The sequence below is a fragment of the Pseudorasbora parva genome, chromosome 25, assembly GCF_024679245.1.
Source record: "Pseudorasbora parva isolate DD20220531a chromosome 25, ASM2467924v1, whole genome shotgun sequence".
Classification (NCBI taxonomy): Eukaryota; Metazoa; Chordata; class Actinopteri; order Cypriniformes; family Gobionidae; genus Pseudorasbora; species Pseudorasbora parva.
The window spans coordinates 13,467,085-13,485,754 of record NC_090196.1 but is presented as its reverse complement, the minus strand read 5'-3'; the positions used below and the strand labels follow the sequence as shown (position 1 = coordinate 13,485,754).

Genomic DNA, 18,670 nt, shown 5'->3' with positions numbered 1-18,670 from the left:
TTAAACCAGGCACTGGTTGCTTTGGACCTGTGTGCAGGTGCCAAGTCCTGTTGGAAAATGAAATCTGCATCTCCATAAAGCTGGTCAGCAGCAGAAAGCATGAAGTGCTCTAAAACTTCCTGGTATACGGCTGCGTTGACCTTGACCTTTGACCTCAGAAAACACAGTGGACCAACACCAGCAGATGACACGACACCCCAAACCATCACTGACTGTGGAAACTTTACACCGGACCTCAAGAAATGTGGATTGTGTGCTTCTCTCTTCCTCCAGACACTGGGACCCTGATTTCCAAAGGAAATGCTCAATTTACTTTCATCAGAGACCATAACTTTGGACAACTCAGCAGTCCTTTTTGTCTTTAGCCCAGAATGAGATGCTTTCGATGCTGTCTGTTGTTTAAGAGTGGTCTTGACAATGTGACAGCTGAAACCCATGTCTTGCATACGTCTGTGCGTAGTGATTCTAGCTGCAGTCCACTCTTTGTGAATCTCTCCCACATTTTTGCATGGGTTTTGTTTCACAATCCTCTCCAGGGGGCAGTTATCCCTATTGCTTGTACACTTTTTTTCTACCACATCTTTTCCTTCCCCTCTCTATTAATGTGCTTGGACACGGAGCTCTGTGAACAGCCAGCCTCTTTTGCAATGACCTTTTGTGTCTTGTCCTTCTTGTGCAAGGTGTCAATGGTCGTCTTTTGGACAACTGTCAAGTCAGCAGTCTTCCCCATGGTTGTGTAGCCTACAGAACTAAACTGAGAGACCATTTAAAGGCCTTTGCAGGTGTTTTGAGTTAATTAGCTGATTAGAGTGTGTGGCACCAGGTGTCTTCAGTATTGAACTTTTTCACAATAGTCAAATTTTCTGAGATACTGAATTTGGGATTGTCCTTAGTTGTCAGTTATAATCATCAAAATTAAAAGAAATAAACATTTGTAATATATTAGTCTATGTATAATGAATGAATATAATATACAAGTTTCTCTTTTTGAATGGAATTAGTGAAATAAATCAACTTTTTGATGATATTCTAATTATATGACCAGCACCTGTATATCATGATTTTTCGACTTTATGTCATAATTGTGATTTGCAAAGGCATGTTTTTTCTGGGCTTCCATAAAAATGTCATATCTTCTTGAAAATGACAGACTTTGTGAGGGTAAAGCCACTGGGGCGGCAGTGGCTCAGTGGTTCATGTAGGTTGTCTACAAGCCAGAAGGTTGGTGGTTCAATCCCCGGTTCCACCTGACCAAGTGTCGAAGTGTCCATGAGCAAGACACCTAACCCCAGCATGCTCCCGACGAGCTAGATGGCGCCTTACATGGCTGACATCGCCGTCGGTGTATGAATGGGTGAATGTGAGGCAAAAATGTAAAGCGCTTTGGATAAAAGCGCTATATAAATGCAGTCCATTTAAAGATGATGAAAATTTTAACCATTTACTGACTGATAGACAAAGAGCGGTGGAAAGTGGCACACAAATCAAATTAAATAAAAATCAATAATAATAATAATGAGCATTTTATATATATTTATACATATATATATATATATATATATATATATACATATACATTTTAAGTGCAAAAATTATATAGTAGTAAAGCATACTTGCTAAATTTCAAATAAAATCAGGGATAGTTTGATTTAACTTTCATGTTTAAATTTTTTTTCCAATTATATTATAGCACATTTATTGCACAAATCACAACTAAATGTATCACTATATAAATTACAAAAATCTTCATAATAAAATTAACATGAATGTTACATCTACAGTAAATACAGTACAGAGCATTCAGTTAACAAATGTGTTGTCAATTATTTGAGAGAAATGTATGTCTCATTTTACTATGTAAATTATAGTAAATAATAAACAAAAAAAATTTCCTTAAGAAAAGTAGAACAACTTAAAAATTAATTCCCCATTTTTTCTACAGACCTGATTATTTTGTACATCTTACTTCAGTGTTCTAAACTTAGTCTTTTATGATGGGATATCCTGTCATTTTGGTCAAAGTGTCTAGCATATATAGCCTATATAAGGCATTATCATCAGTTTCAATAACCAGTTACGTTTTTATGGGCTTAATGTTTATCCATGAAGATGAACTTCAGAACCAAATAAGGATCTGTCTGTGTGAACTGGTACACTATAGGCCAATGACCAGGTTGAACGTCTTATAAAAGCCTTTGCCACAGTTTGTTTTCAGATTTATTCAGCGATTCCAGTTTCCACTTTAGAGGTATAAAATGGCCAAGCCAGAGTCGAGTCCTTTCCTTTCGGTTCATCCTTCAAGTTGCTTGTTTGATGAAAAAATTGAGGTGGAAGTTGAGCACTTACCTGCCGATTCCAATATCACTCTTCATGCGCTGATTCACTCTGACGATGGAGATGGTTGGGAAGCGTTCGGACACTACACCAGTGACTCTTCTGGGACCGTTAAAGGTACAGTACTTCATTTTAGCCTCACATATAAGCACACTTTTGTTGCATTTATTATGGATTCACTGAATTATTACTACACAGTTTCAAGAGATAAAAGTCTTGGTGGCACATTTGAGGGAGTCGAAGCCACGGGTCTGCTGTGGAGTATGAGACCTGTTGCTGAAAGTAAACCAGTTCGCCGGTAAGTAAATAAAGAGAGAGAAAGTGATAAACAACTGCACCACCCTTTTTACTGCGTAAGTGAACTTAGTATTTAAAGGTACAGTTCACCCTAAATTAAAATACTGTAATTGTTTTACGCCCCAAAACTGTATGCGGTTTCTAACGGAACTAAATAATTTAATCGTGTGATGTGTTTATTTTAATTTTTATTTATACTGTTGTCTGAGGTCAACTTATGATGTATGCATGGTTTTTACATTCAAAAACATCATAATGAATGAGTAAAAGGCTAATTTCTACCCTGGTTTTCAGCCTCTCTCATGGAACAGTTGTTTTTATGCAGTTGTTTTTATGGGAGTGCCGCACTGAAGACTTGAAAGCAACTGCTGTGATTGGATAAGCTTTGCATATTATAATAAGCTCCGTCTCCCCCATGAGTACACGTGAGGGATTGTTTTGAAAGCGTGTGGGAAAACGGCAACCAGAATGATGATTCGCCCACAGGGCTCGCAAAATGTCTTTATCAAACAAACATGATTTATCTCTCATCCACCCACAATTAATTGGAATGTTATTTTTTTATTACTTTTACCTGCCCGATAAATCGGTGGATATAAGCATGAACTGCCCATCACTAACACACGCATGCACAAGCCTTACTGTCAGACAAATCAGCATGGTCAAAACTTCCGCGATTGTATTTTTCCTTCATATATCAAGTCAAGAGAGTGAACAATGCACATCAAGAAAGGAATTTTATTTCACTATTTAAGATTCACCGGCCTGCCGACAAGCTATCATTGTGATAGCTCGTCTGGAAAACACACAGCCCCGGGAAATTTGACTTTGCAAGACCTGGCCCATACATATCCTAAAATGATCCCCAATCGCAGCACAATCAACCAGCAACACCACAAATAAAGGATTCTTCAGCCTGTGACTGCATGGAAGTTATGTTCAGTTAGACACATACACATAATGAATAAATTATCTATAACAATCACATATAAAAAAACATTGTTATTCACATATGTGTGTTCATTCATTCATGTAATCTCATCCTGTCTCATAGATAGCACTGAATAAATATATTTTAGTCAGGTTAAATATACTTATAATTGATCACTCAAACCTTTATCCTCTCTAATAACCGTTACACTCGCGCATCCGTCGTGTTTGTAGTTTTTTAACACTTTTTATCCGCGTTTGTAGTTCTCGCAATGGGCAATATCAGCTGTTAAGAGTGTACTTCGATCCGCACTTTAAATTCTGACCGGAAATAGTAGACCATACGGGCATCTTTGGAATACACTTTTCAGCATACTACGGTTTGGGACATGCTAAGGCCCTGTCCCAAATGGCACCCTAAACCCTCACGGTCTTTCTCTGAGTCGGCACTTTCACGGCGTAATGCCGCTTTAACTGCCGGGTAGAAGTCCTCTGAGTAGCTCGTGAACTTGCGGGCTCAGCTGAAGTGCGCATCGAGGGCGCAAAGGGGGCGCTCACGAGCACCCTTCTTTAAGCTTAAATGGCGAATGGGACACCCTACGGTCTTGTGGACTTAACAAACACGCGCACGCAATGGCCATTTTAAGTCCACAAGACCGAAAGTGCAAATGAAGTGTGCCATTTGGGACAGCGTCTAATTCTATTTTCGAATACTATTTAGTATGGATAGTATGCGAATTGGGACACGGGGTGAGCTTTTGCTGGGCCTGGTGTCAATAAAAGCTTTTCTTTGACTAACAGGAAGTTTTCAGCTCCGAAACTTCTTATATCCCTATTAACTTTATATATCAAAGGTTGAATGAAAAGTTGATTTCTCAAATCATGACCACTTTAAAATAAAGAATCAGAGCAAATACTTTACATTGTATCAGCATTTTTATATAAAAACTATAGAAGAAAAAAAACTATAGGAATTAATTTGCATTAACAGATTTCAGAAGAACAATGTCCAGACACCAGTTAAAGTGGTGTTTTCCGTGCACGAGGGACACTTTGCTAAGGGCTTCAAGCATCGCACACCCCTGACATCAGCTACTGCTGAACGCTGGTATTTGGGCCCTGATGTCCAGAGGGTGGAAGTCTCAGAGGGCAGGATAAAGGGAACACTCTTCATTCCCCCAGGTATGGATAGATGTCGTCTTTGCCCATATATTGGTCTATCATTAGTATATATTATTATTGTTTTTTTAAAATACTTTAAAAAAAAAAGTTTTAATTATAATACTATAAATCTCAAATAATAATGAAATATAAAGATAATATAAATTAAAATAAGACACATACATAATAATACACAAAATGTATTTATATGCAGTCATAGACAGCATGCAGTCAGGAAATAAGTGAGGTTTAAATACACCTCAGTGCTATGAAGGATTCAATTCAAAACATTGAGAAACAGCACATGAAATATGTATTTTTCTTGTGCCACAAGAGAATCACTTATTTTAAAACCAACCTACCCTTTACCCTTGATAAATGTAAATCATTGTACATTCTGTCAACATTTAAAGAGGCTTAAGGGACTCCATTTATATGCATGTGGTTTTGTAATGCAGGTTCTGGACCCTTTCCTGGCGTGCTGGACCTTTGGGGTGGGCAGGGAGGTCGTGTTGAGTATCGGTCAGCGCTCCTGGCTTCCCGTGGCTATGTCTCCCTGGCACTGGAATACATTGGGTTCCTGGATGCAGAAGGAAAACTCCAGCACATGGACAACACCTACTTTGAGGTACATGTTTGCTACAAAACAAACAAAACAGCATTATGGTGCTTTTGTGTATATACAAATTGTCCATTCATTTGTTCAAAAGTGACTGTGTGACCTTTCTGTTCATCAAAGAATCCTGAAAAATTGTATCAAGGGTTCCGCAAAAATTAAGCAGCACAGCTGGTTCCAACATTTTTAATAATAAGAAAGTTTTTTTTTTTTTTCAGCAAATCATCATATTTCTTGAGTGCTGGAAATTCAGCTTTGATCACAGGAATACATGTACATTATGGAATCAATAATACATTTATATTTATATCTGAATATGAAAATATATTTATTAAAATTAAATCACATTTCCACTATTTACATATACATCGATCAGGCATAACATTATGGCCACCGATGGGTGAAGAAAATAGTCTCTCTTCTATTTGGGTTACTTCACAAACTCCTTCATAAACTTCAGGCTTGGTCCAGAACTCAGCTGTCCGTATAATTACTAGAACATCTTCCATCTTCCATTACCTCTCCTGTCCTCTATCATCTTTTGGTCCTTCTCAAAAAATTAGCATATGTGATAAAAGTTCATTATTTTCCATAATGTAATGATAAAAATTAAACTTTCATATATTTTAGATTCATTGCACACCAACTGAAATATTTCAGGTCTTTTATTGTTTTAATACTGATGATTTTGGCATACAGCTCATGAAAACCCAAAATTTCTCTCTCAAAAAATTTGCATATTTCATCCGACCAATAAAAGAAAAGGGTTTTTAATACAAAAAAGTCCACCTTCAAATAATTATGTTCAGTTATGCACTCAATACTTGGTCGGGAATCCTTTTGCAGAAATGACTGCTTCAATGCGGCGTGGCATGGAGGCGATCAGCCTGTGGCACTGCTGAGGTGTTATGGAGGCCCAGGATGCTTCGATAGCGGCCTTAAGCTCATCCAGAGTGTTGGGTCTTGCGTCTCTCAACTTTCTCTTCACAATATCCCACAGATTCTCTATGGGGTTCAGGTCAGGAGAGTTGGCAGGCCAATTGAGCACAGTAATACCATGGTCAGTAAACCATTGACCAGTGGTTTTGGCACTGTGAGCAGGTGCCAGGTCGTGCTGAAAAACAAAATCTTCATCTACATAAAGCTTTTCATCAGATGGAAGCATGAAGTGCTCCAAAATCTCCTGATAGCTAGCTGCATTGACCCTGCCCTTGATAAAACACAGTGGACCAACACCAGCAGCTGACATGGCACCCCAGACCATCACTGACTGTGGGTACTTGACACTGGACTTCAGGCATTTTGGCATTCCCTTCTCCCCAGTCTTCCTCCAGACTCTGGCACCTTGATTTCCGAATGACATGCAAAATTTGCTTTCATCCGAAAAAATTACTTTGGACCACTGAGCAACAGTCCAGTGCTGCTTCTCTGTAGCCCAAAAGTGGCTTGACCTGGGGAATGCGGCACCTGTAGCCCATTTCCTGCACACGCCTGTAGTCTGATGTTTCTACTCCAGTCACTGAGGTGCCTTGATACAGAACTCTGGGAACAGCCTATTCGTTCAGAAATTTCTTTCTGTGTCTTACTCTCTCGCTTGAGGGTGTCAATGATGGCCTTCTGGACAGGGTCGGGTCGGCAGTCTTACCCATGATTGCGGTTTTGGGTAGACGACTGGGTCAGAGCATCTCCGAAACCGCAGCTCTTGTGGGGTGTTCCCGGTCTGCAGTGGTCAGTATCTATCAAAAGTGGTCAAAGGAAGAAGCAGTGGTGAACCAGCGACAGGGTCATGGACAATGGATGTGTGAGTATCAGAACTGGACCATGGAGCAATAGAAGAAGGTGGCCTGGCCTGATAAATCACGTTTTCTTTTACATCACGTGGATGGCCGGGTCTCTTACCTAGGGAACACATGGCACCAGGATGCACTATGGGAAGAAGGCAAGCCGGTGGAGGCAGTGTGATGCTTTGGCCAGTGTTCTGCTGGGAAACCTTGGGTCCTGCCATCCATGTGGATGTTACTTTGACATGTACCACCTACCTAAGCATTGTTGCAGACCATGTACACCCTTTTATTGAAACGGTATTACCGGGTGGCTGTGGCCTCTTTTAGCAGGATAATGTGCTCTGCCACAAAGCAAAAACGGTTTGAGGAGCACAACAATGAGTTTGAGGCGTTGACTTGGCCTCCAAATTCCCCAGATCTCAATCCAATCGAGCATCTGTGGGATGTGCTGAACAAACATAATCATAATGTTTTGCCTGATCGGTGTGTGTTAAGTAATAATATAACATTAAAGTTTATAAATTCTGAAGTGATGGAAAATAATTAAATAAAATACAAATCTATTTTTTATAAAATGTAAAATGGAATTCAATTAATAATGCAAAATGTTGCAATAGTTCATCTAATTTATTCACACATTACAGTGGGAACAAACTGTAATATACACTTTGAAAATATTTAAAGCATGTCAAATCATTTTCAGACTGCCTTCTCATTGCTAAAAAAACACCCCAAAGTTTGTCCTGACAAAGTGGCCATGATGGGGATTTCCTTTGGGGTCCCTGTAATGCTGGGTTTGACGGCATACTCAGAAATTATAGAGGTAAATAAAGTTCTCATTTACATCAATACATTGGAGATTTGATGCAAATTCAGTGAAACAAACATATTTAATTTGTTTTCTGTTCTTTGATGACAACATTTCAGCCCAAGTGTGTGGTTTGTGTGAGTGGGAGTCACATAATGCCTCTCAAAGGATCTTTGGCGGATGTCTACGCAGCACTGCAACAGTGAGAAACTCAACGATTCAGATGAATTACGTTATACCAACTGCATATTTTAATGATTAACAGATAACAATTGTCATTTTATCAATGCCAAGGAACGTGGGAAAAATCCGCTATGATGAAAAGATGAGAATAATTTGGCGGGATCTGTTGTTGCCAATACCAGATGACCCTTCCAAGAAAGTTCAGGTATGAAAATTATGTATTTTCTGTGTAATTGTTATAGAAAAAGCTATTTTTTATTATAAAGAGTCATGTGCTTGCAGTTCATGCAGTGGGTTTTGTTTTCACCAGATGGGCAAAATCAAATGTCCTGTTTTATTAATCGCTGGTGAGGATGATCAAAACTGGCCAGCATCAGAATCTGCAGCGGATGTGAGTCCATCATTTTGATTTTAAATGTTTGCCTTTAGGTCTTTCTTTTAATCTCAGGCCATTCATGATGCTTAAATCTAATGGCCTCCTCTGCAGATGAAGAAGATGTTGGAGAAGGCTGGAAACAGTGATCTCCTGACTGTTCTCTCGTACCCAGGAACGGGTCATCTTATTGAACCGCCCTACAGCCCTCACGTCCGATTTAGTGACTTCAAGTTACTGGAGGCAAAAACCAAAGGTTAAAGTCTAAAACATCAATAAAAAAGATATTGCTTCACTTGAGCAATCTAACCCTGGTATTGACAGACAGACAGACAGACAGACAGACAGACAGATGGATGGACAGACAGACAGACAGACGGACAGACAGACAGATGGACAGACAGACGGATGGACAGACAGACAGACAGACAGACAGACGGATGGACGGACAGACAGACAGACAGACAGACAGACAGACAGACAGACAGACGGATGGACAGACAGACGGATGGTCAGACAAGACAGACAGACAGACAGACGGATGGAAAGACAGACAGACGGATGGAAAGACAGACAGACGGATGGATGGACAGACAGACAGACAGACGGATGGAAAGACAGACAGACAGACAGACAGACAGATGGAAAGACAGACAGACAGACGGATGGAAAGACAGACAGACAGACAGACAGACGGATGGATGGATGGATGGACAGACAGACAGACAGACAGACAGACAGACGGATGGAAAGACAGACAGACAGACAGACAGACAGACGGATGGAAAGACAGACAGACGGATGGACAGACAGACGGATGGAAAGACAGACAGACAGACAGACAGATGGATGGATGGAAAGACAGACAGACGGATGGACAGACAGACAGATAGATAGACAGACGGATGGATGGACAGATGGACAGACAGACAGAAGGATGGAAAGACATAACAATCAGACAGACAGATAGACAGACAGATGGATGGGCGGACAGACAAAAGACAGACAGACGAATGGAAAGACATACAGATGAAAAAACAGACAGACGGATGGACAGACAGACAGACAGACGGATGGATGGAAAGACAGACAGACAGACAGACGGATGGAAAGACATATAACAATCAGACAGACAGATAGACAGACAGATGGATGGGCGGACAGACAAAAGACAGACAGACGAATGGAAAGACAGACAGACAGACAGACGGATGAAAAGACAGACAGACGGATGGATGGACAGACATATAACAATCAGACAGACAGATAGACAGACAGATGGACAGACAGACAACAGAAGACAGACAAATAGATAGATAGATAGATAGATAGATAGATAGATAGATAGATAGATAGATAGATAGATAGATAGATAGATAGAAAGAAAGAAAGAAAGAAAGAAAGAAAGAAAGAAAGAAAGAAAGAAAGAAAGAAAGAAAGAAAGAAAGAAAGAAAGAAAGAAAGAAAGAAAGAAAGAAAGAAAGAAAGAAAGAAGAAAGAAAGAAAGAAAGAAAATGCTGTTAAAGACATGTTGTATTTCAGAAGGTTGAAATGACTTTGGTTTATATTGTAGTTGTGGTGCTTTGGGGAGGAGAGACGGTGCCTCACAGTCGAGCTCAGGAGGAGTCCTGGCAGAAAACTCTGGCTTTTCTAGAGGAGCACCTCTATGACAACAACAGAGAAGTCACACAATGCTAATTGTCATATATATCTTTACATTTAGACAACTTATTGAAGACCTATGTAAGTAAAATGTACAAAGAGTACTGATGATAAAAAAAAATACATTTTTAATACCTTCAAAGATCAATTACAACAGGTTAAATGTGATGATAGTGCAATTAAAAATGCCAATGGCTAGCATACTCCTCAGTTGTTAATCTTAATTGTGGTGTGGCAATTGAGCATTCCAGTTAAAGTATAAAGACATGTTCAGAAATACACTGGCCTCTGAATCTCACTAATGCCGGGACGCCAAGGGTCTTTTCCAGCCTCTAAACCAGTCGGAAAGTCTCTCGGTGGGCTGCTTGATCAAAATATCAGGGAAATCAATGAACTGTTTATGTGTTTTTATTTATTTAATTTTTGTCTGACTTCAATTGATAAGTTCCGTGTTTTCTTCTTTTGATACCAAAAAACTGTCACAAACTCTCGCTGCGACGAGGATCAAAGCACGATGTGTGAAGCTGCTGCCAACTCCAGACAGGCCTGCCAGAACATCTTACATGAGCAAATCTGGATCCACAGCATTAGCTATTTCACTATGTGTAGCTATTGATGTTGATGCCAAACAGTGATGATAACATTTGTCTCATTTGTCAACGTCCAGAATGAGATTGATATCAGGAGTGAGACTTCTCCTAAACACAGATGTGCTTTTATAATGTGTTCTTCAATTAAAAAAAAAAAAAAAAAAAAAAAATTAACAAAGGAAAAGATGCACATAACACCTGGCCATAATAAAACACATTGCCTGTGTTTTATTGCACCAGATTGTCACGTATTTTCAGTGTTAGGCGGAACCCATTATGGCTAAAGTAATCCGAGTTACGTAATTACATTACTTTTTTCAAGTAACTTGTTGAGTAATGATTACTTTAAAATGTACCCTACATCAAAATATCTGAGGAACTTTTTCAAACAATTAACACAAGTTACTTGTCATGTTAAAGGATATCAGAAGACATGGATAGATACTTTTGGTGTGAAAGGGCCTTTACATCCAACCCCCATCCGCCTGCAACCCCCCCAAAATGTTTTTGTTATTGAAATGTTATTTTCTCTTGTTTTTGAGAAAAAGTAACTCAACACATTACTTTCCAATAAAAGTAACTAAGTAACAATTAGTTACTTTTTAGGGACTAACACAATATTGTATCGTAATCGTAACTTTTTAAAGAAATTACCCCCAACACTGCCTTTTTTTTATAATTAGATGTTGCATTTCATAAATATTTTACTGTCCAAATTTAATTCAGTAGCTTTTGTACTAAAGATGTTAAGATTATTGTTATTAATAAGATTATTATTAAGATTATTGGATTTTAAAAATAGAAATACCAGAGAAATTCACTTGAGTAAAAAATGTGACAACTAGCCCCAGTGTCATAATAGTAAAAATGTAACAAATAATATATAATTAAAGAAGTATTTTATTATATCAAAAACAGCATTTTAGATTTAATTGACTACATTTTAATAATTAATATGAAAAATATGATATATTATTTAACCATATAAAGCGGACTGTGAGGAAAGCTAAGAACACAGCAATTATGTGATTTAACTTAAAAAAAAAAAAAAGTAATTACTTGCAACTGAACTTTTTTGTTTGTTGAAAATTTTTAATCTGAAAGATCTTACAGTGACTAAACTACACTATCATATTATTGTTTTGTTTTTCCTCCAACTTTTAATGTTAATGTTTAATGTTTCCAATCAAATGAATTTATCAGATATTTGTCTGTCTTGTCTTTTCATAGCAGTATCCAAATAAAACTGAGGATTGAGTCACAGTCACTATTTTCCTTTAACACAAGATTAGACTCATCCCACAGTCTTCATACGCTCAACTGTTTTGATTTGTTATGGAAGTGTGAGCTGGTAATCAAAAGTGCTTTTGCATTAAAAAAGATGAGAGAATCATGTCTCATAAAATGTCTAAAACCTTTTAACTTATTCCAGACGGCATCTACAAATAATTGACTAACTGCGAGACAGCAAACAAACAACAAAGCGGCGGTTAAGACTAATAAACTCGCTGCTAGTCGGATAAGTAATCAGATTAATGATGTGTGATGATTTGCATTTTAACAAAATGCTGTGTAGCCCTGGTCAACATTACCTTATTGCTGTGATCAAATAAATTGAATAGGGAAAGGTAGTGCATTAATACCTTCACTGCCACTGCTGATTTGCTGCAAAGATTTTGATTGATACATTTGCACATTTTGTCTGGGTCTGTAAATGTCTACAGATGCCAAAAACACCCTCAAGGGGATGAGCGAGAGAGAGAGAGAGAGAGAGAGATAGATGAGTTGGATTGGTTGGTATGTGGTTGCTAACCACAGCTGTTGACTTTGAGATCATAAAAAAAATCCTTTGAAAAGTTTAAAAATGCTTTTCTGTGATTTGTAGGCCAGATGCGCTGTGTTTATCAGTATTGGTAAACAGCCACTGGCATAAATTTGATTCAGGTGATAATTTGTAGCAATAAAGAAGATCTTATTTGAAAGATTCTTGTCCTAAATGTGCCTAAAACTGCTTTCACCGCTAAATAAATTTTAATTTTTGATATGTTTAAAGTTATGCACATAGATGAAGATATATGGCATCTGTAACCAAAAATGTTTGGAGCAATCAATGCAAATATTTGTCAGTATCATGTTCATATATGCCTTTAAAAAAATAAATAAAAAAAATTAGAATACATAATCTTTGTTTTGTGTGTTTCATCAAGCAAAGTGTTCAAGAGCCTTTTAGAGGAGTTTGTTGTGTTTGCAAATAATATAACTGGAGAAATGGAGAAAGTTTGAAAAGGATCCTGATAGTGGTTTTCTCTTTCCCCGGACCGACCTTTAACCTTTAAGAAAATGCTTGTCTTCCTTTTCTGATGCCTTTAAAAAGCACAATAAAAAAAATAATAAAAGGTTTTACTTGTTGAAATTCTAATAATATGGAAAAGTGAGAAATATTTAGTTTTATAGGCATGTGTCTATAAATTCAGTCTAAATTCTTCTTATTAAAAATGTCATTTGAAAATGTGTATATATATATATATATATATATATATATATATATATATATATATATATATATATATATATATATATATATATATATATATATATATAATACTCTTAAGTGTCCTTGCTAAAAAAAAAAAGACACTACAGGTGAATAGCATAAAAAAGAGACCCACTTTATATAATAATAATAATAATAATGAATTTTATTTGTAAAGCACTTTACATTTTTACAATCTCAAAGTGCTACAAAACACCAAGTGGTAGTAAATAGCCACTTTTAAAAATAAAAATAAAATAAAAATAAAAATAATATATATATATATACATATATATATATATATATACATACACATACATACATACATATACATATACATATACATATACACATATACACACACACACACATATACACATATACACATATATATACATATACATATATACACACATACATATATATATATATATATATATATATATATATATATATATATATATATATATATATATATATATATATACATACATATAACACAATAAAACCTATAAAACACATTTATTCGAAAGCTTGTGTAAAAAGATATGTTTTAAGGTTTCGTTTAAAAACATCAATAGTCTGTGGGGCCCTCAGGTAGTCCGGCAGGGCATTCCACAGCCTCGGAGCTGCCGATGAAAAGGCCCTACCACCCATGCTGCAAAGTTTTGTTCTCGGAACTTGGAGGGTGTTTGTGTTTGCCGAACGAAGGGTGCGTGAAGAAGTCGGATAGGTGATAAGTTCCTGTAGGTAAAGGGAGGCATGTCCGTGAATACACTGATGGGTGAGGAGTGAAACTTTGTATTCAATTCTCAACCGGACGGGTAGCCAGTGAAGAGATTTCAGGATAGGGGTGATATGTTCATGCTTGCGCACCCTCATCAGGATTCTGGCAGCGCTGTTTTGGATGTATTGCAACCTCTGGATGCTTTTGCCACAGATCCCGATGAGGAGTGCATTACAGTAATCCAGCCTGGAGGAGACAAAGGCATGGACGAGCCTCTCTGCATCAGCCAGGCTGAGAGTTGGACGGAGTTTGGCGATGTTCTTGAGGTGGAAGAAGGAAGTCTTGCTGAGGTGTTTTATGTGGGTGTCAAAGGTGAGCTGAGAATCCATTTTGACCCCTAAATTATTGACAGATGTGGAAAGGGTGATATTTTGGCCAGAGAAAGTAATGCCAGTGATGATTGAAGAGCGAAGCTGATGTTGCGTACCAATTAAGATAGCATTAGTTTTGGAACAGTTCAACTGTAGGAAATTGAGGTTCATCCATGTCTCTATCTCCTCCAGGCAGGTGGTCAGTGTGGATGTTGGCAGGGGAGCAGAGGAATTTGGGGTTGTCCGTAGATAAAGCTGTGTGTCATCAGCATAACAATGGAACGATATACCATGTCTGCTAATGATTTTTCCAAGGGGAAGCATGTACATAGAGAACAGTGTGGGTCCCAGCACAGAGCCCTGAGGAACACCACAGGTGACATTTTGGGTGAGTGATTTGCATTTTCCAAGGGCAACATACTCAGTTCTACCAGTGAGGTATGAAATAAACCAATTATGAACTTTTTCTGAGAGTCCAATGTTGTATTTCAGGCGTTGTAAGAGAATGTTGTGGTCTACTGTATCAAAAGCAGCTGTTAGGTCTAGTAGGAGGAGAAGAGATGGAGAACCAGTATCAGCTGTCATCAAGAGGTCATTGGTGATCCTGACCAAGGCTGTTTCAGTGCTATGACCAGGGCGGAAACCCGACTGAAACTTTTCAAACAGGTTATTGTGTTTGAGGTGAACATGAAGTTGTGCTGCAACTATTTTTTCTAGGACCTTCGATAGAAATGGCAGATTCGATATGGGCCTGTAGTTGGAGAGAACTTCTGGATCCATGGATGGGTTTTTCAGTAAAGGTTTGATGACAGCAGTTTTTAATGTAGATGGGATCTGACCAACCGTAAGGGAGTGGTTTATGATTTAAGTAATAAAAGGAGAAACTATAGAGAGGTTGGCCTTCAATAGAGTTGAAGGGAAAGGATCCAGAGCACAAGTGGTCGGCTTCATTTTTTTGATGACATCCTCTACCTGTTCCTGTGTAGCATTTGAGAAAGAACAGAGGGGCTGGACAATCTTCAATGGTGGGTCATCCATTTGAGGGGACAGAGCAGTGTAGTAGTAAGGTTGGAGCGGATGTTATTTACTTTATGTTTGAAAAATTGAATATGCATATTACACATTTCCTCAGTGGTCTCAGAGTGGGAGAATGCAGGGGGTTTAAGAAGGTGGTTTATAGTTGAAAAAAGTTGTTTAGAGTTTCCATGGTTGGTATTAATGATAGTGGAATAATACTGTGACCGTGCGTTTCGCAGAGCTTCTGCATAAGCCCTCTTTTGTTCCCGGTATGCCTGTTTGTGAACAATAAGTCCCGAGGCCTTGAAGCGCCGCTCAAGGACACGCCCCGCTGCCTTCATCTTTCGCAGCTCGCAAGTGTACCAAGGTGCTGAGCGCGTGAATGAGACTGTCCGGGATATTAGCGGGGCATGGAGGTCCAGAAGACTGCTCAGGGACTGGTTATAAAAATCCACAGAGTCAGCAACAGAAATGAAGTCAGAAAAACTGGAGGAGACAGATGAGATATGTTGAAGGTCCTGGGTTAGGACATCCACATTGTTGTTGTTCAACCTTCTATAGTGGATCTGTCGCTTAGGTTTGGTGTGAGATGACAGAAAGGGCAACTCCATAGCCACAACCTTATGATCTGATACTCCAAGATCATAGACCTGCAGGTTACTGAGGAGGAGGGCTGAGTTTGAGATGACCAAATCCAGTGTGTGTCCCTTGGAATGTGTGGGGACATCAACATGTTGTTGTAGGTTGAGGGTGTCCAATAGCTGAAGAAAATCAGCAGCAGGATGACATGAGGGAGTGTCAACATAAATATTTATATCTCCCAGGATTATGATATTTGTAGAGGTAGTACAAAGTTTAGTGAGAAGATCAGATATTTCCGTAATGAATGCAGAATTGTGTTTAGGGGGCCGGTAGATAAGCACAACAGTCATTGGAAAAGGAGGCTTACATTTAAATGCTAAACACTCGCATGAAGATGTCACAGGCAGCGTAATGCGGGACAACTCCAGGTCCTGTCGGTGGATGACTGCTAGGCCACCACCGCGGCCCGTGCTGCGAGCTGCTTCCAAGTAACTGTATCCGGGGGGACAGGCTTCATTTATGGCAGAATACACCTCTGGCTGATGCCATGTTTCTGTCAAACACATAAAGTCAAGTCCTTTCTCCCTAATGTGTTCTTCAATCAGTACAGATTTATTACTGATGGATTGAGTATTAAAAAGTTCGAATTTAACCAATGACTGAGGGGTGAGTCTCTGGACCGGACACAAAACATTAAAATCCACTCCGCGCAGACTGGAATCCACTCCACGGAATGTATCCAACCCAAAGTGCAGGGATCCCGTGCTGGAGTGCAGATGTCTCGCGATATTTCCAGTGTTGATAGTACCTGGAGCGACGGCATTCCGATGACTCGTCAGACATGCGACAGATGACCAGAGAGATGGAATGCTTGTGGCAGAGCTGCTTGGCTGGTTATGGATAATGAATTTGCGACCAGATCCTCTATGAATGTATCGAGGACGGCGAAGAAGTCCAAGTTCTTTAATGATAGGGATATTAAATCCAGGTGTGGTTGCGACATTAAGTCGGCGAAGTTGCAGGCTGGAATAGCTGAGCGCCATTCTGACCGAGGATGCCCGACAACATTAGCAGACAACACCGGCACAGCAGTGAAATAATTCCCAAAAGGAACACGGCTTACAGCTGGAAGGCGTCTGTAGTAGGTAGGTGCCACAGTTTAAAAACTTTTAAAAGTTTAAAAAATCGCGGGCAGGCAGAGTGGAGAAGCGGCGAACACACAGCGCCAGCGTCCTCTCCCTCCCTCTCACTCCTTTGGAAACCTTTGATAATAGCCAGGCCTTGAGGAACGCAGGGCTGGTGTGGGGCAGTGAAGGCTGGAACAGTGAAGGATCTAGTGTGTTAGAGATGCAGGGCTCTCCTCCATCCTGTTTCTGCGTGTGGATGGATGTAGGATGTCCTCTCCCATCTGGCAGTGCTGAGCTTCCCAAGTCAGTCGCACACCTGCAAGATGCATCGATCCTCCCACTATCACTTCATTTGCTGTCTGTATCGCTCTCTTGCTCTTACTCTACTCTACTTATATATTAGGTGTTACAGTGCGGCAAAAAAGTCTTTAGTCAGCCACCAATTGTGCAAGTTGTCCCACTTAAAAAGATGAGAGGGGCCTGTAATTCTCATCCTAAAAACACTTCAACTATGAGAGACAGAATGAGAAGAAAAAAATCTGAAAATCACATTGTCTGATTTTTTTAAAGAATATATTTGCAAATTAAGTATGGAAAATTAAGTATTTGGTCACCTACAAAAAAGCAAGATTTCTGGCTCTCACAGACCTGTAACTTTATGAGGCTCCTCTGTCCTCCACTCGTTACCTGTATTAATGACACCTGTTTGAACTCGTTATCAGTATAAAAGACACCTGTCCATAATCTCAAACAGTCAGACTCCAAACTCCACTATGGCCAAGACAAAAGAGCGGTCAAAGGACACCAGAAACAAAATTGTAGACCTGTATCAGGCTGAGAAGACTGAATCTGCAATAGGTAAGCAGCTGGGTGTGAAGCAATCAACTGTGGGAGCAATTATTAGAAAATGGAAGACATGCAAGACCACTAGTAATCTCCCTCGATCTGGAGCTTCATGCGAGATCTCACCCTGTGGGGTCAAAATGATCACAAGAACGGTGAGCAAAAATCCCAGAACCACACGGGGGGACCTAATGAATGACCTGCAGAGAGCTGGGACCAAAGTAACAAAGGCTACCATCAGTAACACACTACGCAAATCCTGCAGTGCCAGACGTGTCCCCCTGCTTAAGCCAATACATGTCCAGGCCCATCTGAAGTTTGCTAGATAGCATTAAGATGATCCAGAAAAGGATTAGGAGACTGTCAGATTTGATTTTTTTTTTTTTTTTTTAAAGTTTATTTCTTGTCAGGAAAAAAAAAACTCAACTTGTCATGTTTGGAGGAGAAAGAATGCTGAGTTGCACCTCACCTACTGTGAAGCATGGGGGGTGGAAACATCATGCTTTGGGGCTGTTTGAGTAAAAACCTCCTTCCATCAGCAAGGTCATTGAAGATGAAATGTGGCTGGGTCTTTCAGCGTGACAATGATCCCAAACACACCACCCGGGCAACAAAGGAGTGGCTTCGTAAGAAGCACTTCAAGGTCCTGGAGTGGCCTAGCCAGTCTCCTGATCTCAACCCCCATAGAAAATCTTTGGAGGGAGTTAAAAAACCGTGATGCCCAGCGACAGC

The 18,670-nt window shown here is 39.3% G+C and overlaps 1 protein-coding gene across 1 annotated transcript; it reads left to right on the top strand.

The window, feature by feature from the left end:
* The first annotated feature begins 1,886 nt into the window (after positions 1-1,886).
* acot19 (acyl-CoA thioesterase 19) lies at positions 1,887-10,266 on the top strand. The gene is made up of 10 exons (XM_067436297.1): positions 1,887-2,451; positions 2,533-2,632; positions 4,553-4,743; positions 5,181-5,350; positions 7,826-7,945; positions 8,050-8,132; positions 8,225-8,318; positions 8,424-8,504; positions 8,601-8,742; positions 10,060-10,266. Exons 1-10 carry the CDS (start codon positions 2,256-2,258, stop codon positions 10,182-10,184), a joined length of 1,302 nt encoding a protein of 433 aa, XP_067292398.1. The 5' UTR covers positions 1,887-2,255; the 3' UTR covers positions 10,185-10,266.
* Positions 10,267-18,670: the final 8,404 nt, after the last annotated feature.